The sequence below is a fragment of the Anarrhichthys ocellatus genome, unplaced genomic scaffold (assembly GCF_004355925.1).
Source record: "Anarrhichthys ocellatus isolate YVR2014 unplaced genomic scaffold, GSC_Weel_1.0 scaffold2, whole genome shotgun sequence".
NCBI classification, from domain to species: Eukaryota; Metazoa; Chordata; class Actinopteri; order Perciformes; family Anarhichadidae; genus Anarrhichthys; species Anarrhichthys ocellatus.
In genome coordinates, this window is record NW_022280032.1 from 3,086,302 (window position 1) to 3,110,892 (window position 24,591).

The 24,591-nt window shown below is 43.4% G+C and overlaps 1 protein-coding gene across 7 annotated transcripts in view; it reads right to left on the reverse strand.

Annotated features, from left to right (window-relative positions):
* Window positions 1-24,591, reverse strand: part of LOC116392116 (pleckstrin homology domain-containing family A member 7) — a 127,653-nt gene that overhangs the window by 88,199 nt on the left and 14,863 nt on the right. The window contains exon 1 of one of the 7 annotated variants that reach the window (XM_031863302.1): window positions 15,779-18,205. The exons of 5 other annotated variants lie outside the window; for them this stretch is intronic. In XM_031863302.1, the coding sequence (XP_031719162.1) occupies window positions 15,779-15,930 (152 nt within the window). In that variant the 5' untranslated portion in view covers window positions 15,931-18,205. Of the gene's footprint in view, window positions 1-653; window positions 1,818-15,778; window positions 18,206-24,591 lie in introns of those variants that run through there. One more of the 7 variants, XM_031863318.1, reaches the window with a different exon arrangement.

Genomic DNA, 24,591 nt, shown 5'->3' on the forward strand with positions numbered 1-24,591 from the left:
GGCAGAGACATAATGGAAGAGGACCAGCAGAATGTTATGCAATCTGTTTCAATCCAGTGTTTTTTAAGAGAGAGAAATCAAGCCTGGTTAAATTTGAAATACAGTATGGCAAATGAGCTCAACACCCTCACTGTAGGAGTGGTTTTCTTTTTAGGTAACACGACCACAGCTTAGATCTTGAAAACAGCACTATTGTCTTTCACTATTGTCACACTGACCAGTATTACTGCCTATTCACTAACTTCTATTATTCTGCACAGGCAAAGCCAGCTTCCTGGTTCTGTTAAAGCAAATGCCAAACAAGCATTCCTGACAAACCAGTTTGGTCACAACCTCCGCTTTGGGAAAGACTAAACACCTCGGCTTATTTTACAATGAACAAGGATGCATTAAATCCGACTCAATGGACCAACAGTTGTCCCGAATGGCCATAACAATTTTCCGGAAAAAAAATCCCAAAAAAACAGCAGGCCAAGCATTGACCCCTGAGGGACACCACAGATTAAAGTGACTAGAATCGAAACTGGTACATAAACTTAAGGAGACTCCAAACCTCAAAGCAAGAAGTAAGCAGTAACAAGTAACACAGCGATGCCACTGCACGGCAAGCAGAAGCCAGAGTTTGGGTACTCGCTGGGGTTGTGATAGCGTACCTGCAGGGCGCATGGTAGAAGGGATATCCATGGTGAGGTATGTGATTGCAGTATCCAGACTGATTCCACATGGTGCTTCTCTCGTTCCACGGGGTGACAGTTCACAAGTGCCGCCGCCGTTTCTGTCGCCGTTCTATTTCTAGTGCAGGGGAATCAGACGCGGGCTTGCTGGGAGACTCACATTAATCAGCGTCTCTTCTCTCTCCTCTCGAGTGGCTCCATGGGGAGGAAAGCGAGAGGGTGCGGTGCGTTGTGAGAGCAGGGATTACTGAGGAGATGAGGTGAGAAAATGAGCTGAGGGGGCTGTGCTGAAAAACAGAGAGGGGGTGATGTCAGGTGAGTCAAGTCTGGTGTGGTTCACACACCTGGAAATGAAGTCTGCTTCTGCTGCCTCGACAACGCCAGGACTGCTCAGTGGAGTCTCAGACGACTGCCCCAGGTGAAGTCTGACATCACAGGCTACTCCTTTAATCCTGCCTCGAGCCAGTCATTTCCCCTCGCAGTCTCAGGTGTAATCAGGTAGAACAGATGTCTTTGGGGTTAACCTTGCTGATACGTATCTTTTGCCTGATAAATCATGCGTAATATGTGTCTCAATTCGCACTTCCAGGTTTTTTTTTACGACCTCTCAGACGCCGATCTGCATCAGAAGGAGTCCAATGTAGGATTTCAGAGACCTCCGTTTCTCCAGCACTCCCTGACGCCGCGCAGGATCTGTTTATGTCTTTTGCACGTGCAGCACATTCTCTCCAAAGTTCACAGGCGCCACAAATCCATCTCTTCTGGACATGAGCAGGTTAAAATCCACAGCCCCCTGCGTCCCTCCGCTGCATCTAGTCCGGCACAATCGCTTATTTCCCCAATCAGAGGTTTCTCACCGGCTCTCCACCCTCACGAAACAACAGCAGTGCACGACGCTGAATGACTGAGCATACTCACAGAGAGAGAGAGAGAGAGAGCAGGAGAGAGGGAAGGAGAGAGAGGGGGGAGTTGGCAGAGAGAGAGAGTGAAGTGAATGGATCAGTAGTGAGAGGGCAAGAGAACGAGGAAGAGGTAAACAGAGCGGAGCTGCATTCCTTTTCCCGCCTCGTGCTCATCTGGCAGGATACACACTGCTGAGAGGACGAGAGAGAGAGAGAGTCAAAATGTGTGTGTCTGAGTGTGTGTAAGAGTGAGAGAGAGAGGGAGGGAGGAGGGTAAAGAGACAATGTGAGGAAAGACGGAGAGACCGTGACGTGTTTACATGCACACAAAAAATGTGACTCAGGTGTAATTTAAGACCTGAATGAGACTCTGGCAGAGCTCATGTAAACACCTTTACCTCACCTCACCAGGCTAATTATGATTGTAGTCAACTGTGGTTGTGAAGTCACAGTGAAGTACGTAGAATACTCTGGTTTTGTAAACAGAGGCCAGAAAGAATATGTATACACTTTAATTGTATTTTTTCCAGGTACTTTATGAACAATTTGTGCAGGTGCAGGGCTGACTTGGAGCAGGTTGAATCTATCTTAATAACTAATGTTATGATAGTTTGGTATTGTTCTTTAAAGCTTGTGCCGATATTATACCTGAGTTTCTATACGCATTATGGTTTTTTTCAATGTCTTACTTTGAAATTTATAGAAACATATTTCCCATAAAACATATTTTTTACATTTAACAAAAAATAGTTCTCAGATGTTAAATATTGTCTTAACACCAGCAGCCGTCCGAGAACTTTTAAATGAAGAAATATCAAATCAAATAATAAATGAAGACCAGATCCACTCCTTACATTCTTACCTTTCACAATAAAAGCCCTAGACGTACACAGTCCACTGCATTACCATTAACCAGAGGGAACTCAAACCCGCTCAGCGCATTTCACCGAAAGGAAAATCAATAATCTGTCTGTGCGACTCTTTTCAAACCTTTTACTGAAAAAGTGTTGCATGAAATACTGAAAGTATTTTGCATTTTCGTGTTTATTAATTGTCACACCTTTCGGTTTTCTAAAGGCCTTTAATTCATAGTATTTACAACAGTCACATTATTGAATGTATGTAAACACAGGCCTTCTGGAAATGGTTGAAAGATTTTAAGACTGAGGGGATACAAGTGAGAAAGGTACAGAAAGCACTGATTGGATGAGAAGCCAGACAGAGAAGAATAGAAAGAGGTGAGCCAACAGCAGACGGTGTTAGTGAACAGGAGAACACACTCCGACTCAAACCTCCCAACCGACACATGAAGCCTGCAGGTGAGAGGTCAGGAACAGAGATGTGTGCCCCCCCCCCAGAGAGGAGGACTACTCCGGTGCCCTGCTAAGCAGAGCACAGCCGTGACCCCGCTGCAAGGACAGCGCTGCACCTGGGGAAAGGCTGGCGACACAAAACACCGGCTGGCGAAATGACAGCTTCACTCACGTCGGGTCAGAGTCCAGACGCGTAATCTGATGTTAAAAAAAAAAAAGAGAGTTCCCACAGGGAGGTAGTGCCTCAAACCATGCTGCCACTGGATTAGTTCATGAGTATTTGTTTTCTTTCTGTATTCACTAAAGCGATTTTCACCTCGCGACCCTGATAATTAAATGATTAAAGGGGTTAATTGGTTATCGGATAATATATGGGGAAGGGAATGAGCACTAGCTGGGCTTTTTCTCCCTTCAGAGCGTGCGTTTACTCATTCTTTCATGACATCTTACGCCCCGTTATGACACTCTTTCTATCATCTTGCATCACTGTCCCGTGTGAAGTGAAAGTCCCTCAGCCTGATGACAGAAGACGCTCATTTCCCCGAGCCTGTGGCGTTCACATCGTCAAAGTTTCCAATCAGCCGCCGAGAAACACCAACACCCAGACAACGTTTGGTCACATTTGTTCACGGCGTTCATAGCCCGACTAAACAAACTTTCCTCCTCATCAAAAAGCACTCTGATAAGCAGCACGCAGTTCAAAATGTAATCAATTGAAAACAGATTGACTGGCGAGGTCGGTGGCATTTGGAGCTTTCTCATGGAGATATTTCACAGTAACTCAAACCAGACAGAAGTTGAAGTGACAAAGAGCGGGATGAGCTTACATCATGCCGATCAGTTTATTAACGTCACAAGCAATTAAAAGGAAGGACCACAACAAGCCAGAGCCCCCTTACAGAGAGGCTTCTGACCTGGAGGGTCGTGAGATGACGAAGAGAGAATCAAAGCTTTTATTCTAGCTTTCTTTGACTGAAGCTTATTGTTGTGAACTGCTTCACAGCTCACTGACGTGTGAGCAACAAGACATCGCCTCTAGAGCGGAGACGATGTTTGATTAGTTGATTGACAAAGTTATTCAGCCACTAAATTGATAATCAACGAATTGTTTCACTTGTTTTTAAAGCAAAAATCTGTTCTTTGGTTCTCGCTTCTCAAATGTGAGGATGTGCTGCTTTCTCATATATGACAGTGAACGTCGTCTTAGGCTCTTGTAAATGGCCATTTTTATATAATTTGGATTTTTTAATGATTGTCATTAATTCATCATTAACTTGAAAAATAATGACTTGCAGCCCTGGTTGCTTCTTATACAAAGGTCATGTCATATTAATGTCTACCATCATCTTGCTTTTACATATTTATACTAAACGTATGGACATATGTGTAGTAGGAATAATACACTGGAAGCACAAGAGTGTGTATTCAGGTGTAATACTAGTTCGTCCACAGCCCAGTCAGCGACTAGAAAATGATAATGCCCATTTCCTGATCGCATATTTTTACTGATTATTGGCGATCGGTTGCCGATCAATCGGGGCATCCCTAATGAGGAGCCACACATCCCTTCTGATGTCATACAGACTTAAATTTATTCACAGGACCTGAAGGAACATCACCATCTGTGGATTAATTGGCTGCTGACATCAGGCTTCTTTGCTGTGGTGAGACAGAACAGAAAGAGACAAACAGAAAAGGGAGGAAAACAGGAGGAGGAGGGGATGGAGGAGGGTGAGGGATTGGGAGGCATAAAAAGCACAGAGGAGGTGGGAGGGAAGGAGGTGCGCCTGCCCGTCTCCCGCTGTTTGTTTTTGTTGTGAAATTTAATTCCAGCACAATCTAATCAGGGCCGGGAAACACAGGGGACCCTGCTCCTTCCTTTTCTCCATCCCCTGTCTCTGTCTTTACTCGCCTTGTTTGAAGACGCAGGTGGAAAGGCTCCACCTCTGCTCGCCTATCCGCCCCCGCACACACACACACACACACACACACACGAGGTGGACAATCTTCTGCACAGCCTCACTGACACACAGATGAAAAAAGTACACGTGAAAAGATTTTTATAAACACATTCATGCATGTGCAGACCACACACACACACACACAGCGGTTGTCGTCTTGCAGACAGCTGACAGCTTTGTTGAATCATTGTGTCAGTGGGTGAGATGGCAGAGGTGTGATTCGGCCTGCGGTTCGCCTTATCAGGCTTTTACAGCCTAAGCCCTTTCATAGCCGCTCGCTTCGAAATGCACACACACATACACATACACACACACACACACACACACAACCTCCTAACACACCTCCGCCTGCTGTCAAGGTCACATCTGAGCCCATATTTCTGAAAATCCTTGAAAACAACACACACCTGCACCCTTTCCTTTACTTCAGCACTGCAGAACTGCCAAAGAGCACAAACATTATACACCTAGCTGTTGATCAATACCATTGGTTTCCTCATAACTTGAAATTACTGGTTTTAAAACCTCCAGGACCTGACATTTGCTGCTCATGGATGTCGCTGTGCTTTCGCCTGTTTTTTCCCCGGAAATCACAGAAAACATTTTTTTTATACCCACAGGAAGGTGACATGTAAAAATATAAAACTCCATTAAAATATATACCAAAGTAAACCTTTTCACTACCACTCCCAGCAGCTAACGATATGACCTCTTGCTTAGCTCGGCAAAATTTTGACGATTACTCTCACTACCGTCTTAAAAAGTTGTAAGCAAGTATAATTTTGGCCCATTTTCGACACTCTCTCCCACGCACACACTTCCTCTGGTTCTAAAATTAGACACACTCACAATCTCTAGCTCCCTCATTTCCTCCACCTCGCCTGTGTTCAGTCACTGCCTGATCTACGCCCACCGAATGTCTGGGGATTTCTTAATGCAAAGTTTTTGCTGGAACAAACCTATGCCGCTTACATTTCTTGGATTCGGGCAGGCCAATCACAGCCGTTTATCTGCATGCGTGGGGACCAGGCGGCAAACTCGTGCAAGTGCCTTAATCCTGCATTCTCTCTACTGGCCAGCAGGGGGCAACTCCTCTGGGTGCAAAAAGAAGTCTGGTGGTGTAGAAGTCTATGAGAAAATTCTAATTCTCACTTGGTTTATTACTTCAGTAAGCATTGGAAACGTGAGTTTATGGACTCTATCGCTAGTTTCAAGTCTTCTACAGTATGACATTATTTTAGTAAATTATGGTCCATTTAGAGTAAAATAGACTATAAAGCCGGGTATGCTTTAGGGCGTGGCTACCTTGTGATTGACAGGTCGCTACCACCGCGTCACTCCTCCGCCATCCAAATATTATCATTTCTGTTCACTGGTTGCAAAAATCCAAGATGGCGACGGCCAAAAGGCCGAACTCAAGGCTTCAAAACCGCCGTTGACAACCCAATGGGTGACGTCACAATGACTACGTCCACTTCTTAGCCGGAGATTCTGAAGGAATAAAACCAGCGACCGCTGAGTCACATTCTGGAACCTTTTACTGGCGGGAGGAGAGCTCCAAGATTAAATGTTGTCTTCTGCATGTCACCGCCCCAAAATGAAGGGCCGCCCTAAAGACTTTGCATTGGTTCTGCTATGCTATGCTAGTCTCTGGATGAAAAATAGACCAAATAAATCAGATCGGGGTTGTTTACTTGCGTTGTAACTGAGAACGTTGGATAAACTCCTCCTGTCATCTGGCTCATATAATTCAAGAACGTGCTCGTCTGTCTTGGGAGAAGCTTTGCTAGCTTGAATGATGCAATGCCTTCTGTGTGTATCCGTGTGTGTGTGTGTGTGTATCCGTGTGTGTGTGTGTGTGTATCCGTGTGTGTGTGTGTGTATCCGTGTGTGTATCAATATCTCTGGGGATCTTTTGATCCAGATTCTTCAATCTTCAGTCACACACACACACACACACACACACACACACACACACACACACACACACACGCGCACACGGTCCTACTATTAATACACCTCCTCCACTGAGCTCTTTCCTTTCATCATGCCTCGAGGCCTCGCATCTCCCCGGCTCACGAGCTACAAAATATGACACCACAATTAGAAGACTTCTTTTATGTTCGGGATCAGAACCAGACTTGAGAGGAAAGCAAAGACACTTTCTCCGAGGCATGCTTTGGCGCAGAGCAACAGGAGTCCGACTGAGACAGACACGGCCGATGCACGTCTTTGCATAATCAAACCAAACTGTGAAAAACTATTAAGAGGAAACGAGAAAACGATATCTTAGCTAGTGCCCTGAATGCCACATGTCATGGACCAGGGTGAAGTCATATGTGATTGTGAAAAAGCTTTGATATGACACTCATGACAGTTGACAGCTCGATACTTCAGCTGCTTGAGCTCCACCGACCGACAGGAGAGGCTTCTTCCAAAGACCCTCCGGAGCGTACAGGTTAAAAGCTTCCAGCTGTAACAGTGAGATCCCCACTACTGCTCACTAGTCAACAAATATGCTATGAATACATTTAAATGTACATTTGAATAGTAAAAACAAAGACAGATATTTGGGGGAAAACAAGCAGCGTTGCCACTGAATGCACCGCATGACAGGACTCCCTCAACGTAACTTTGATTGATTGAAAATGAAACGTAAACAAACCAGCTACCAATCAGCTGTGTGGTCGAGATCAGACTGGAGGACGGGTGAGTAGTAACTGCTGTCTTGCAACATTTGTACTTTTTAAACAGAAAACCCACGTTTCATAGAGTGATATTTACTGGAAATGGTGTACAATATAACCAGCAGCAAGTAGGAAACTTTCAGGCGAACGGGAATAAATAGAAAACATTCAGCAACAAAGTCCAGCTCAACGGTCCGTGCTGCGTCACTCCCGGACAGTCAGGACACGTTGTCATGGTCATAATACACAAAAGATGATATTCAAATTGTTTGACTTGTTTTTTAAGAACAAATGCTCGAAAAGTCAGTTTTTACCAATGTTGACAGCCCTCTTGCTCACTATCTGGCAACTGTACGTCATTTAGTCACACTTACTTTGAAAGCTAGCTGCTAGTTAACTAGTTTGAAACGTGGGTCAGCTTGACCGTTTATCTGAGTAAAGATAATGTTTTGAGCAGCAAAACGACGCTCTTTCATTTGAAATATCAAAATGATAAAGTTACTCAAGAGTGAGTCTTAAAGAAACCATCTTTGGCTGAGTTTGAAGTCCCGACAGCAGTATGCATGAAGCATACCGACCACAGTTGTATTTTGTAGTTTGGTCCAATCATGATTGATTCAAATCACAGCTCTTGAAGTTCAGATTTGCTGTAGATTGAAAGGATACGTAGCTTATCTATTTAGCTCGTTAAAGTTTCAATGTCTGGTTTTTTTTGACAATAGGCTCTTGACACACACACACACACACACACACACAGACACAGAGAAAAGCCCTATTGGTATGCAAAGCATGCATAATCCACAAGGACAGAATGAAACTGTAATGATCCTGTTGCTGCAGTAAATAGTAGAGACATACAACGAGGGAAATAGAAAGTAAACGGCAGCATATCAACCTGTAAACGGCCACAAAGGATCACTGCATCACTGACATTGCAAATGTAGACACGCATGTGTGAGCGTTTGAAAAGGTGTGCTGTATTAGCCACGGACTACCGTAATGAGATCAGCTGCTGGCACAATAGCAGGCTAATGTGCATCATATTTAACCAGTCCAACACAAAACACAATACCACACTCTGGACAGAGAGAGACGCGTCTCTTTATGCATTGAGTCTAATACACAAAAGGAAAGAAGCAGCATTAGTCTCCTCTTTTGTAAATCAAAGCACATAAGCTCATTCTCCCTCTACCAAGAGGCTCAGGTTCAAAGCCGGGCAGCTTTTACAGCCACACAGACAGACAAGAGGATTTCACTGGTTTCTTTTCCCCCAGAAAAAACTCCAACTACAGAATGTTCTATTATACAGAGAAACTTGAGTAAGGCAGGGGAAAGAATGATGAAAAGAGTCACTAAAGGCTCCTGAAACCTTCTGAGTTAAGACCCTTTTTAGTTGTTTCTTTAACCACAGGCTGAAATGACCTGATCATCTCTCTGTTTCTTTAACTATAATATATTAAGTTTGACAACAAAGGGGAAATTATAACAAACTAGAATTACCGCCTCGCACTCCCATGTTGCAGGTTTTTTATCCATGTCTGTCCAAAAAGCTCATCACTTCATCATTTTGTCATTTTGAAATTGTCATAATCAGCATATGAACTCTCGAGCTAGGGCCAAAGACATGTCCTGTGAGGTCACAGTTACCTTTGACCATCACATTCTGATCAGCTCCACCTTGAGTCCAGGTGGACCTCAGTGCCACATGTGAAGAAATTTGCTCAAGGCGTTCCTGAGAATGGGACGAACGTGTGGACACAGTGATTTTGACTTTTTAACCATCCAAAAATCAAATTCATCCTTGACTCCAAAGCGAACGTCTGCACCAGATTTGAAGAAATTCCCTCAAGGTGTTCATGAGATGTTGCATTAAAAACAATCACAGCTGTCGCCGGCGCAGGAGGCATAAAAGTGGTGAAATATGAACCTCACACCACGTTGATCCTCGCACGAAAGCTCTGGAGCTTGTTGGGAGCTGATAGTGACATCTGGCAGGTCGACACAGCAAACTAATCCTGATGGAGGACGGACGGACACTTCACGAGAGCTAGCACCATTTCTGTCTTCTCTTCTTATAAATACCTGCCACACGTATGAATCACAGTATGGATGCCATCAATGAATGTTCATCCTCATTTAGATTTTGAGGGATTTGTGTAGAGTGACTCTGGCACCCTCAGCCAATGTGTCAGATTGATTTAAATGTTACTTATTGAATCCAAATGGTTTCACTACTAGATTTGACAGAATTCAGATTCATTCAGCAGATTACATATTCACTTTAATAAAATGTGGTTTTTAATATTCTATCGATCCCAACTGCCCGCGTGTCTTTTATGATACTAACATTGGGGTGTGCCAAAGTCAGAAATCCCCTTAAAATGTGCTGTCCTCGCCACTCTTACTTTGTAGAAATTGCAACTAGCAGTTGGATTTGAGCCTAACTGTAACCCTGCAGTTCTGCTGAAGACAGAGCAGCAGAATCACTTTCTATCTTCCATCACTGACTGAAATCTCCTGGAGCACCTCACATCCCCCTCTGCCTCCTGAATCATCTTTCATTCCCCTCATTTCTTTCCTCTATTACCTCAAATTTTTTCTTTTTTTAAAAAAAAAAAAAAAAAAAAAACTTCAACCACTTACTGTGTCATATGCACCTATTTCTAAAAATGATTTTACCAACACTTGGCTTGCATAATAATTATAATCATACTGCCAGGGAAATCCAGCTCTACTTGCTTCCACGGTCCTGCCCATTTTTAGTGATATTACTTAAATTAAACTGAAGCTAATCTTGTTCTATGGTCCTATGAGTGTCAGCTAATAACTGGAATATGAAAGATCCTCCCATAATAGGAAGCAGGCATTCAAATCAGGCTTTCTGAATTATTAACATCACTGCTGCTTCTCTCACTAATAGCAACGATTGCACCCTGAATATTGTCTCTGTAGGCCCATAGAGGGAAGTAAACAAAGAATGAAGCTTCATTAGCTCTCGTAATGCTTATTGACTATGCATTGGAAGCTGAAAATCATGCCCTGCTGTGTATTCAATCTGCTCTAGATAAGAGCATCTCAAATTGATATAAATTGCAATCCATTAGCTTTGCCTCTGAGCTAATAATACGAGGTATTTCATTGTATAAATATATCTCCTCTATTCTGGTTCCTGAACTGGATTCACTTGGATTCCGATTGAAATGGTAATGATCAGTCCCCCGCTGCTTCTCTGTGACTGTGAACTTCCCACCCAAAGTTGACCCCTTTCTGCAGGCCTTCAAAGGGCATCGACAGTGAACGGGCCGAGAGTGTACAGCCGGAGGAACGGAGGAAGAGCTCACTGCCGATCCGTCATTGGCGGTGACACGAAGGGGAAACTCAAGGTTACGCTTTACTGTTTCCGCTTATGTGTGAAAACGTGTCACTGGAAAGGTCAGAGACGGACAGATGAACCACGGTGGCATCCGTAGAATTATTAAAACGGGACGATTGAGATTAAAACACCAAGCACGCGGAGAAACAAATGCATGAAATGAATGGAACGGAGGCATTACAAAATAACCCGTGCTGACAATTTTAGTTAAATACTTTACATGTGTTATAATTAGCCTCTGTTTTGGGTGGTGGCTGCTGTAATGAAACATTCCACGTTGCACTACTGTAAGAGAGGGCAGGGAGAGTTACGCCTGGACAAAGGGACGGAGTGTGTTTGAGGGCATTGGGGCTCAGCTTTCCTTTGAAGAAAGAAAAAAAAAGGGGGGGGGGGGAATTCTCCACATGCTCATCTTTCTGTCATCGCCTTCCCATTGTTTGGAAATGTCACATGGTCATGCAGCGAAGGTCAATAGTTGACTTTTAATCGCAGGTAAATTGAACGAGTGAGAAGTGCCGAGCGCGGAAGTCTTGGTTCGTCTCCAACAGTCGCCAGAAGACCAGCAGCACAAAAATACTTGTGTGATTTAGGTAAAAACGACGAGGATTGAGACAAATGCATATTTGTTTTTACATGCAATACGTCAAGTAAATGTATTCTACTTTTTGCTGTACGATATATAAAAGCAGCAGAAAGTGCTGAGACTCTAATGTTGCAGAAACCAAGTTTCTTTGCATAAATGACTTGCTCACTGCTGTCGAAGACATTTTTTTCTTACTTAATTCAGATTTACATTTGAATAAATTGTAAGTGCCCCTTGTGTGCAACGAAATGTTAATAAGCATTTGGTCACAAATCAACAGCTGCATAAACAATTTGCATCTGTGATCATGATTTGCATGTATAACAGCCGGTAAGGCAGACACACTATGTCTAGACTCCAGACCAGAATAGCTGTGTGAAGGTGGCCCGACTGCAGTCTTTCAAAGTAAAGAGAAAGGATACCTTATATAACCTCAACAGAAACAATCTCGTTAACAACTACCTGAGACCCAACCCTGCTTTGTGCAATACACCAACATTGTGTCTGTAGTGTCCAGCTGCCCAAGATCTCCAGGTGGGTGTGCATATCTCATAAAGAATGTTCAATGATTAACAGGGTGAACTCGGTCTTGTGTCGTTGTGTGTTGGATGACAGGAGGAGCAGAAGCATTGTACTACATCTGAAACCGTGTGCTGGTATGTGAGGATTTGCTGCTCCTCTGTTCTATATCATTGTCTCTGGGTTTTGGACTGTTTGTCAGATAAATCAATTTGTCAACTTGAACGCTTCACATTTCTTTGACATTTTGTTGCAGGAATGCTTTTACATGTTGGTTGCCAATAAGTGGCTGAATGAGAATACTAAACGTCATGACGCCGACTAGTCCGCCTTTAGCTTAGCGGTTACTTATTTTCTGCAATAATCCAAAATCCAATGGAAAACTCCCATTGACTTTTAGGTGAGAACCAGTGTGATGCTGATTTACGAGGTAGGTCTACAAGAATACATCATGCTTGCGGCACTCTAGTATATTGTGCACTGACTTGTGTCAACTTAAAAGCTGAACGTCAGCAAATACATGCCAGTCATATACAATATGTAAGGTACAGTATCACTTGCACTATGGTACATTTCAGCTTGTAGTGCTTTGATATGTTCAGGAATGTTACGAGCTGTACAATCAACATGAAAACTCCTCTTCAAAACATCCCGTTATCGGTCTTGTGATTTCTGAGGTGTTAAAAACCGTCCACAAGGAGAGTTTCCTGTCTCACTGAGTCCCGCCACAGTGTGCGGTTTATCATCACAACACCCCAGGGGATTGGACGAAAGCAGCCCTTCTACTAATGGACTGCTTTCTACTGCTAACCTGATTCAGTCAAACACACAGTGCTTGGCGGCAACCAAGCAGCCAATTCACTACCTGAATACCAAACAGGCTGGCCAATGAGTAGACAGCCTGTCAGGCCAAAACACTGACAGAAGCGAGGGACTGAGCGCGTCCCAGTGGCTCGGCAGTTGGCAGATTATTTTGAGCGACATACGAGGGTTGGATGCACTCGGTGTCGCAGACGACACCAAAAAAACAACATTCCACCACTTTGTCAAGACTGCAATAATGTCGACAGCTCTTCTGCAGATTAGTGTGATGCATATGAAACACTTCAGTTATCTTCCAGTAAATTCTTACTTCAAAAAGCTGCCAAGGGACATTTAACCTACATTTGCCATCCTATTAATATCCGTTCTGTTGGGATAAATAACCCACAAATCTTTCAAATGTATGACACTGCAAGAAATGTTGGTGTAACAATGTAATCAGATCTCAGCTCTAATGGCCACCTCAAACAACAACAAAGTCAGCCTCCAATGATGAATGACAGACAGGTGTGTTTCCTCTCATTGAACTGGGCGCTCTGCAAAAGTGACAATTATTGACTTATTAACTGGGACTTTGGTTAATGTGTGATACACCAGATTGGTATTGGCACCGATTCTGACCTCATGCAGTGGATCAGGTATCGGCTATGACACCAGAAATTCAATTAAATACTGTTTTTGCCAATTTTGTCATTCAAACGCTGTGTTATTACTGGGTCCTCTATTGTATTTTTGTATCACGTTGTGATTGTGTTTTCCTCAATACCGTCCAAGAAATGGTTTAATCCTAGTCCAACCATGTAAAACACTTAACTCTGTTTTGAAGTGTATTATTGTAGTGTATTATGTTACCTTACATAACATTCCACACAGTAAATAGAGATTTCAAATTTTGGGGAAAAACATTGGTAGTTAGTGTCGGCAGATACCCTGAACAGAATCAGTGCTGGAAAAGAAAAAGTTTGTTTGGTTCATCCTTAATGGCAGCACTCCGTAAAACACACAAAAACCGGACAGACGGACGGACAACCCAAAAACACAAAGCCTCTGGCCGCGGCTATCGCCGGTGCGGAGTCAGTCTGAACACAACAGACCAATTATCAGGACTCTACATTGGCATCCATTGTGTCAGATTTATTCCCGTTGATGTTTTCTCTCATTGTCTTCTGCATATGAATACATTTACTTATGAAACGCAAAGCTGGAACAAACATCTAGGGAATAAAAAAAAACTTGGTCACCTTTAAAAGCAGAATAAATCTTCATTCCCTTTCACTCAGTCTGAAGCACTTCTACCATTAACCACTCTGCACTCGCTCGCTATATTTCTCTGTGGAGTCATCTTTTTTTATTTCTTGTGATCTATGCAGTATGAACATCGCACAATTATCTTTAAAAACTAGAATTGCCTTCAGAGAAAGTAGAGGCTGAGCAGTTGAAGTCTTGATCTTCCACAGGAGTTTACCATCTATGAGACAAGACAACAGCAATGACTTTGTTCAGACAGTGGAGAGACTGTGTCAACAAATCTGACATCTGGCCATGTTAAACCCATCAGTGACAAGCGTTTCCCATTTCTATCATCATGAAGTCAGTATTATTAGCTCGGGTGAGTCAGGCAGCTTTGCAAAAGGGCACCGAGGGTGGGGGAACGTGAGAATAATGGAAAGGCAGGTCCTTCCCATTTTGATTGTTGCGGTAATCAACGGTGTCACATCAAGAGCGCATTAAGTCGCTAAATCCTCCTCCTGAATAATTGACTACATCTCCAGATACAAACGCGGCAGCCCCTCCGCCCATGACAGACATGGGATTCAGAAATGAGCAATTTATGTAACTTCAAGATCCGACAAGTTCCTATTTTTTCTAAATAATTAAATTTGTATCATGAAAGCTGCTTTAGAATAGTGAATGCACTCCACACCATGTTTTTCTTAAAGACAAGTTCATATCTGGGAAAAGAAAAACAGAAAACATGGCAGCTCTCTACCACACTTTCATTTCCTGCCACTGTGTTTGATTAAGAATAAATAAAGCTTACACTCCAGTCGGGTCATCAAGCTGTCTGGCATATTTATCATGTTCAGCTCCTGAAATGTAAAATAGTGGTGCTTGGGTTTGAGGCAAATCCTCACACAGATTCTTTTGAAATTCAAATCTTTTCTGGGGGCACATGTGGATATTCAGTTTCTAAGATCCCATCCTTCCCACTTCTTAAATTGTAGAGCAAACAACATCTATTTTGAAGAAAAGCTTCTGTTTGGACATCCAAGCATTGAAAACAGTAGCAGATACTTTGAGTTGTGCCACTCTGATGACAGATCCTGTCTGGATTGTGTGTCTTCAGGGCAATTGGGAGATTAATGTAGTAACAGTCTATAGTTTCTATAAGCTAATCCGTCCTCCTCCGTCACCCCTGTGTCCTCAGCCTCGCCCTGTTTCTCACAGCAGGAGGAAATACACCTTTTTTTATGGTCTGACCAGCTGAGTGAGGCTGAGGAAAGTACTGAGTGTGCCAGTAAAGCTGTCATACAGCTCTTGCCAAGCTGAATTAATCTTGTGTTTGCATTCAGTTGATGTAGATTCAGTGTGTTCTTACAGTAAAACCCCACCGTGGCAGACTCCGCCACAACTGGTGTGCAGTGTGCGCTTGTGGATGTGTGCGTTTTTTAGAGCGTCTGCTTTTATGTCTCTTATGCCCCGTTACAATCCCATAAAGCTGACAAACTACGCCGCACGCAACTTGTTTTATGACGTGCCGGCCGGGCAGCGTACTGTACCGAAGGGAGCTGCGTTTCTCCCCAGGAAACAAGGAAGCCAACGAGCTTTGACCCACTTCACGCTCCTCAGGCACAGCACAGAAAACCATAAAGAACTTCTGCAACGGATTAAACCCGACACTACGCCTCCGCGATGCGCGACAGCGCCAAGATGACGTGCTTACCTCGAGTCACACGTCAGATCCCACGTGGAGAATTCGTGATCGTCAGCGTTAGTGACCACCTTGGCCGTCGAGGGCCAGGCCGCGTGGCGCTTGATCGCCACCAGCTCATGGCCGGCCTCCCGCGTGGGGTCGCGGCTGCAGCAGGTACCCATCCTTCCACGATGAAAGGACCTCTTTGCTGTTTGATTAGAGACTCAAACCTCACTCGATTTAGCTCCTTTCCCCCAGACTTTCATCTCTTGTGAGTGTCGTTCTTCTACAGTGTCCTACAACCTTCCACTGCCGTCTCTCTCACCGCTGTTTCGTCTTCTCCCTCAAATTTTACTTTTAGGAGATTCTTGAGTCACAGGAAAGGATAAGAGCAAAGCAGATCGTTGCAGACATGATGATGCACTCTCTCTCTATTTCAGATGTTTAAACTTTTCTCTCCGTGTTCTCCTCTCAGTCTAAGGCTTGCAACTGTCCCAACAAGTATCATCCCTTCTTCCCTTGTCCTCTCCGTCTCCGACCTCCCCAGTGCTCCTCACATGATCTCTCTCTCTCTCTACGAGCTGCATTGCTAATGTTTTGGTCGCCTGGCCCTCCTCCTCACACTGACAGAAGTGTTACTGTCTCCCACAACCAGCCGGACTTTAAAGAGCCACAACATTGTATCGACCATCTTGTCGTTTCTCTCTCTCTCTCTCGCTGTTTAGCATCTGTGTCCCTCAATCCCTCCTTTGTGTCTGTCCTCCTTTGCTCAGTGTTGAACACAGACGGACGTTGCAAATCCCAGGCCTGTTCTTCTGGTCCACAGACAGCAGTCGGGCAGAGCGAGACGGGTTGGTCCTACGCGGTAGAGATGTGTGGGCTTGTCATGTGGAGGAATTAAGCCTTTTGGTCCACGTCTCCATTTGTAGGTTCTGCATTTTACACATTTTTACACTTATGAAGTTTTTGAAAGCACGCTAATGTGCTGCCACAGCACCTTTGATAGCGATGATCTGGTGCACCGATGTATACATCTAGAATTAAAACAGCCACTTTGCAAGATGGATTATTGCCTAGCTTTTGATCCCGTGCCGTTTATCGAATTTCAGAATTCTGCTTTTTATTTAGTTTGCCATTTCTTTTACTTACGGACCATTACAGCCTATTTTGTGGTTAAAAGAACGGACGACACTATGCCGTTTCATTGCACAAATCATGTTGATTTGTTTACTGCCACGCTTCCTTCACGAACTGTGAGCCGTGCTTACGCTCATCGCTCAGAGTGCGACTTTTATTCACAAGTGCTATTTTGAGAGCCTGATAAAAGAGGCCAATTTAACCAGGGAAAAATCAAAGAACTGAGGAAAATCTGAGGCTACAAGGGAGCAGTCAATGTTGTGCACAGAAGAGGTGACTTCAATCTCTTGGGGAGTGAGGCTGAGTAGACAAAGCACACTTGGCTGGAAGGGGAAAAATGAAATGCATCATGAAATACAGAAAGCTCTGAGGATTAACTTCATAGGCTCCGTGTGAGAGAAGATGGCATATGCTGAGACCCTCAAGAAAATCACCTAATCAACCGACCAGAGACCGGGGATACATTTCTTATTTCCTCTTCAAAGACAAAGTTATATGCTTACTTTAGAAAGGCTTTCTCACAAACAGACTATTCTGGCAACAGGAATAGACACAAAACATATATAGTTTTATACCAATAAGCCACAGGTTTAGTGGCAGTGCACACACCGTCGTAAAGTACCAGCTCTACCACTACAGCACCTCCAAACAATAACTGATCGGCCTTCCCGGTGAGCTGATGAAATTTGTCTTTGCACGATATCAACCAAATGATATTCTGAATGCATTATCTCAGGAACGCCTTGAGGGAATTTATTCAAATTTCACATCAGTAGTGTGAAGTTGTTATAATTAGCATATGACTTCTTGAGTTATGGCCAAAATTGTGTGTTTTGTGAAGTCACAGTGACCTTTGACCACCAAAATTCTACTCTTGTTAATCAGTGGCTCCAAGTGGACATTGTTGCACCTTCACGGCGGAGTGATGTGTTGATCCCAATGTGTTGAACTTCATGTCCCATCAGCCATTGCTGTCATCAGCAGAGGCAGGAAAATCCGTTCTCCAATGTTTGAATAAAAGTGCGTGGTGAGTGAGCGGCAGCGAGGGGTTCATGTTCTCTGAAATGTAAAATAACTGGTGATAAAGTACAGTGAGGGAAAGTAATGAGCAGGAAACCAAGTGCAGCTTTTCCCACTCAGTCAACAGAAACGCCGTCATGCTCACAAATCTGCTTTTTTGACATTTTAATAGACGGTACGCGAGTGAGAAACTCTCTGTGTGTACGTGCAGGAGTGACATTTATCCGAAGTACAATTTTTCACAGGAATTTGACTCCCAGAAACATTTAAAGTGGCCTATTCTTTTTCTTTGGGGGGGGGGTAAATGAGAGGAAGAGGCCACTCAGCTTTTGAACTATTACACATTGATTATGACGAAGACAAAAAGGAGAAAGAAAAATAGGACTTCATGATAAACCAAAGCTTAAAGACAACTAATAACTGTTGAGTTGTCATTTTAAAACTGTTCACCTTCACAAACAGAACCATTTCGCAGCGTTTCCTTTTCAATAATGCATTCCTCGGATGAGGCTGGAGGCCTCTTCATTATTTTCTGATTATCTTTTGTGAATGCGAGTGTTTGTCTCGTACCGAACAAATTCCTCTGTTCATCTATTTGTTCATGAAAATAAAATAAAAAGAGCAAGCAGTCTGCACTGCTTCAGATTCCCTCAGAGCATCACGATAAACATCAGCCTGACAGATCTGTGCTGTACTCAGATCCTGTGTGAGAGTCTGTGGATTAATACTGCAGCCTCGGGGCGAGGTTAAATATTCAAGACATCCATTTTCAGACTTGCTTCAAAAGGTGGTATTGAACACACACACACACACACACACACACACACACAGATGCAGAAATGACCGCAAAAGACTATCATCTTTGCATCTGTAACAGCGCGGGGAGAGGAAGACAAGAGGGAGAGATGCCTCCAAAAATACCACCTCGGTTTGAAGAGGATTAGACATGAGTGCTGAATTATCAGCTCCTCAGGAGGCGCATGGTTAGGACAAACATTCCTTGATGTGAACGAGGATCATCTGAAAGTCAGAACAAAAGCTCACGGCTCCTGAGGATGAGTACAACAAAATGCTTTTTATGTGGGCCCGCTTCCACGACCACAAAACCAAATTTGAACATGAAATAGAACCATTTCCAACCAACAGCACCCACAAATGAGAGGAGACAGAATAACTAACCGAACATGACTTTAAGTACCACAACACTTACAGCGCTGAGGTTAAGAGGAAAAGTCACCGACGCGATCCTCCATCCACGAGATGAAAATGAACGAACAGCTGAAAATCAGCCTGCCTACTCAGGAGAGATTAATCGAGTCCAAGTGGATGTAGGATTTATAGCACGATAATAAAAACTACAAATCAAACTGCATTAATTCCTTCACACACGCTTCCATCAGAAAAAAGCAGCCAAAACGAAGCTTCAAATTGTGATATGTCATAAAAAACATTTTGTTCTACATCTCATTTAAAATCTCGCCACAAACAAAGCATTTGCTCTAACCAGATACCTTAAAATACATTAAATTCTGCGCTCTTCAGCGCAACTGGGAAGCCATGATTGACTCGCCTGAGACCAACAGTCGCGTGACAAAAAATGTTGTGAAACTTGGACTGAACTGGTGAACACAGAGCATTGAAGGAGAGGCTGTAAGGAGATGTACAATAGATAGATAGATAGAGATATATATAGCACGCGGAGCCTCCAACACTTGTGGACACGTGGAAAAGTGTTGGATATAGGTTCTATTGTTTTTACATTTTTTGTAAAATAAGTTTCTTTTTTATGATTTATGGCATGGTAACGGTGTTGTAATGCACAAAAGACATTTTTCTTCTTCTACTTACTTCTAGTCTATTGTGCTGTTTCCATAGAGGTGCAGGACTTATACAGTGCAGTGAAAATCAAGGCCACGGAGAGTGAAATGTGACAACAGCAAAAAGAACGCTCTGAAACTGCTCGAGGTTCAGAGCGTTAAAGGAATAGTTCGACAGATTTGATGAAAATGCTTCTTTGCTTCCCTGCTTACTTTGATTGTGATTGGTAGTTGTCCCATCCCTTCATTCTAACTGGTTGTTTGTCTTTGCACCAACATCGCCAAGATAATTACCTGCACGTTCACGGCACCAGTAAACGCCACACTACAGCACATTTACACCCACAAACACCCAGAAGAATGGGCCATGATCACCACTGCATGTCACATAGACATCTGTTAATAATACCAACTGTTGTTTAAAAGTGGTTGTCAGCATGAAATTTACTGTAGTCCTATTTTGTCAAGTGTAGCTGAAATCCCTGTCTGGCATGAATTCCAAGATGCTTTATTACATTACGTGTGGAATAATAAAAGAGATATTAAGCACCATAGTGTTGCCTTAGATGAAGCTGGTAAAGATATGTATGAAATGGATGTCTGTGACTTTGTGGAGAGGGAATAAAAGAAGCCTTTCAAGCCGAGCATTTTCTCTTTTATCAGAGTTTGTCCGGTGTCATGAACCAATGAAATAGGAATGTGTTAAAGCACACACACACACTGAGCTGTTGATAAATCATTAGCCAGTGGTGATGCAGACTGAGACCTGTGGGGTTTCTTGAATAGAGTGAGTCAGCCATAAACACTGACTCACTGCTCTGAGCTCACTTCTCACACCTGACGTCCCTCCTGGAGACCTGCAGCTGCAGCTTTCAAAATTCAAATGAGTGTTTTTCTTTTTTTGTTCGGCGTTTTAGACGAGAAACTTTTTCAAAACTTACCCCGCACTTCTAAAACATTAATATACCGAAAGAACGACGCGTCTGCCCCACACTCACTGCAACTGAAGCACAGAATTGATTTTGTGTTGGACTAGGCTGTTTTGTTCCTTTATGAATAAAGCATAATGCTGAGTCAGGATCAATGAATATTCAGCTCTTTTTCTTGATATCTAATCAACATGGATTTAGGGAAATTGTACTTTATATGGTCTTTATTATCAGATAATTATCATCCGGCGATACAATGTCAAAACAAATCGTGACGAATGTCCATCAAAAGTTCCCAGAGCTCCAGAACGATGTCTTCAAATGGCACAAACCTCTTCTCGTTGACGTTTTCGGCTAACTCCGGCCTCCATCGTGGCTGCAAGAATCAAGCATGGCCTACTAAAGAATTGGAAGAAGGACCCACACACTCTTGACCTCCCAGAGAGAAACAGAAAAACACATGAAAGACGGAGTGGAGGTTGAGAGGTGAAGGTAGAGCGAGAGACAAAAAACCAGAGAAGAAGAGTTAAGGAGCACGACGGACCGAAATCAGCTGATCACATGGAGGCCGAGAGAGGAACAGTGAGAGAGACGCTGCCTCTTGGGAAGCTTCCTGGATTTGATGAAAATGTACCCGTCTCATTTCCAAAGTCATTGACTACAAAGAAAGAAGTCCTCATCCTCGAAACTAAAAAATCTCTCACCTTCAGAGGCAAAAGCAAACATCAAACATTCGCTCCACAAAAGAGTCGACATTCCTGCAGAGGGTGTTTGTTCTTTCGGCTTCATGCAGACCAAAGCGTGCAGAAACTATTAAACCAAGCCAAAGAAACCACAGCCGAGCTACGACAGCATCATCATTACACAGCTGTGATTTCTCAATTTGCCAAAACACCTGAAGAGTACTCCATTAACGGTACCCGACATTCCAGCTGTGCAGCCGGTGAGCGTTGATCAAACGAGACTTGATAGAGTTCAAAGGTTCAGTTTAAAAAAGAAAGAAAAAAGGCATTGTTTCAGTCACGTTCTTCTGAAAACATAATACAAACCTTACTAGTTACTAATTTACTCTCACAGTCTAAAGAGGCAGAAGCATGTTAAAGTAAACACGTGATATAACCCTGGCAGATGTTGCTGAAGTGAGCTTTCGGTAGCGAAAGCAGGTGTTTGAACGCAAATATCTGGAGGGAACCTCATTAAGTATGGACCACAGCCGGCGAAGACGACATCGGTTAGAAACGCCGTCCTTGGGCTGACATTTAGAAACAATCTTTAACTTTCCTAGTGCGCTGGAAGCAAACACAGGAAACTGGTTCGCACCTTCGACCAATGAAAACGACAGAAAAAAAAGAAGAAAAAAAAAGCTGTTGTTAACAAAAGCTTTCTCTTCCAGCCTTTTATTCGTCTGCTGGGGAACTGTTGGTTCTTTGGTTTTAGCCGCGGCAAAACAAAAGCCTCTTCTTCATCCGGGGACAATGAGCTTCAGACGGCGAGCACAAACCAACCCCGTGTTCCCACGCCTTCAACATGATCCGCCGGTTTTATTAGCAGGTTCACAAATATTATCCATCACGGTTGGGAAAACAACTTTTTTTGCTTTTAAAGTTCGTCCTTCGTTTCGTGTGAGCAAACGGCCACAAAGCAGCCATTCAGGTGGATCCTCTCGAACGCAGCGTGGCCTTCTCTGCAAACAACAATCTATATTTAGGTCCATTCATCGCTCTCCTCAAACGGGAAAGTTTCGAGAAATGAAAAACAGCCTTTAATACGTCAAACCTGCTCACATCCGTCAACATCTTACCGGGGAAACATGTTCTGTGACGCATCAGTGGATTTTTCGAACGGTTAGTCAAGGTTAACCGAGCACCGAGGAAGAACCAGAGTCGGCTTCTGTATTTCTTCAAAGATAAATGGGGAAAAAAAGGCTTTTTAACCAGGACTACGTTCTGTTAAAACAAATGAATCCCGCACTTTTTTGACAAAGATCCCGCCTTTTAAAGGTTTAACAAAGACATGTATTAAAAAAAGGAAACTACGCCAGTGGTCTTGATGGTATCTAGAGTCGGTATACGACAGAGCCTCAAAGGGTTTAAAGCTGCGAGGCCATACTCCTGACATTATCGTAAGCTTCTTGGAGATAAGCCTCTCTGTCACGGCTTGGTGATACCATCATTGTGCTTACGCTGCCGATCATGCAGAGCTCCAATCACTGCACAACCAATAACGGGGTTCCTCGCCAAGAGCAGCACCTCTGCAGAACTCATTCAGCGTCACGCTCATTCACTGGGAGCGGATTATAGACACTCTCTAAAAAATGTGTTTTTATTGAAGAATCAGAGGCAGGCTGATCCGATCATGTGATGGGTTCACTTTTTAAGAATTTGAATGATTCCCTGCTGTTATTTTATTAATCTTTTTTATCTTCCATCTTGAGTGATCCTTGATTCATTGTCTTCATATTTTATATCATCTATCAAATATATTAAACTTGTTTTGTAACATCTATGTTTGATGTTCTTGGCCAGTACACGTAAGTAAGTTCTCTTCATATAATTTACCTTTTAACTAGATTGAAGGCGATCCTTATTGTTACACTTTATATCAATCGTCGTCTAAATACATTCACTAAATATTAACCTCTGCATTTAACTAAGTGGGCTGCTGTCTCATCTTTGCACTCATAAAGATCACACCTCTGTGATCTAAGGAAGACCATGAAATGTGGTTGAAAGTTCAATGAAAAATATCTAGTCAGTAGATCTTAAGTTTTTTATCTTTTATTTACTGTGACTCAAACTCTATCTCATACACTAAAAGCCTGTTTAGACTGCAGCTGAGTCCCACAGGTCAATGCAGCAAACAGCTTGGTGGGAGTTTAAACCTGTGTGACTGACACTAAATGCTCTGGAGCGGTGTGTGTTGTAATATTGTGTTGTACTGGGATGTTTGTCGTCAACGTGAAGCATACTTGGCTTTCTGCAGCAACCTGACACTCATATCACACACATCGCTTCAGAGCAACCTGGCATAAAAAGGAAGCTTACAACTCGTGCTTATTTTTTATTATTCTGTTGACTATCTTTTTTTAACCCATACTTTAATCATTTAGTCTAAAATATGTCAAAGCAATCACCAAAAATACCCAGCACAACTTCCCAGAGCGTTTGCTGACTTCACATTGTTGTTTCACAAAGATTTTCACTTTCCAACGATAGAAAACAGAGAAAAAGCAGCAAATCCTTACATCTGAGAAGCCGGAAACCCAAGAATGTTTGGTATTTCAGCTGGATGAATGCCTAAAGCTACTGCTAGGTCACTGAAACAGCTACAGAAAGTACTTCTGGACAGAGTCAACGGGCTCAAGCAGCAGAGACCGTGTTTCTCACACCTCTCTAGATCACAGGATGATGAGTAAGGACAGAGCTGACGAACAAGCTGTCTTCTGCTACCAACAGACATCTCTGACATCTCTCAGTCTCTCACTGTGCGTGTGTGTGTGCGTGTGCGTGTGTGTGTGTTCTCCCTCTCCCCTGCTGACTCCCTTAAACCCCCCTGAGTGAAGCCGGTCGTGCAGACGTTCCTGCAGGAGCTTTAACGCTCCTCGGATCTGATCGGCTCTGCTCCCCCTCCTCCCTGTACCAGGAGCCCCCCCGCTGGGAGTGGCTGCAGGATCGAAGAGGAGGAGGAGGAGGAAGACCCATCTGGAGGCCCCTCGAGGGTTTAGGAGCGAATCGCACATCACGTCTGTTTGCATGTGCGCAGGTATGAGCGTGAGCAAACACGAGAACAGAGGCACCGATAGTGAGGGAGTCAGAACATCGTCAGACAAACAAACGTCTCTGAGTAATACTGAGGAGAGGTATGAGAGACTGGGTTTAGCCCAGCGGACGTCTTCAAAGTCATACTTATGTCCCACTTGTCCTTAGGGGGACATAAGGGG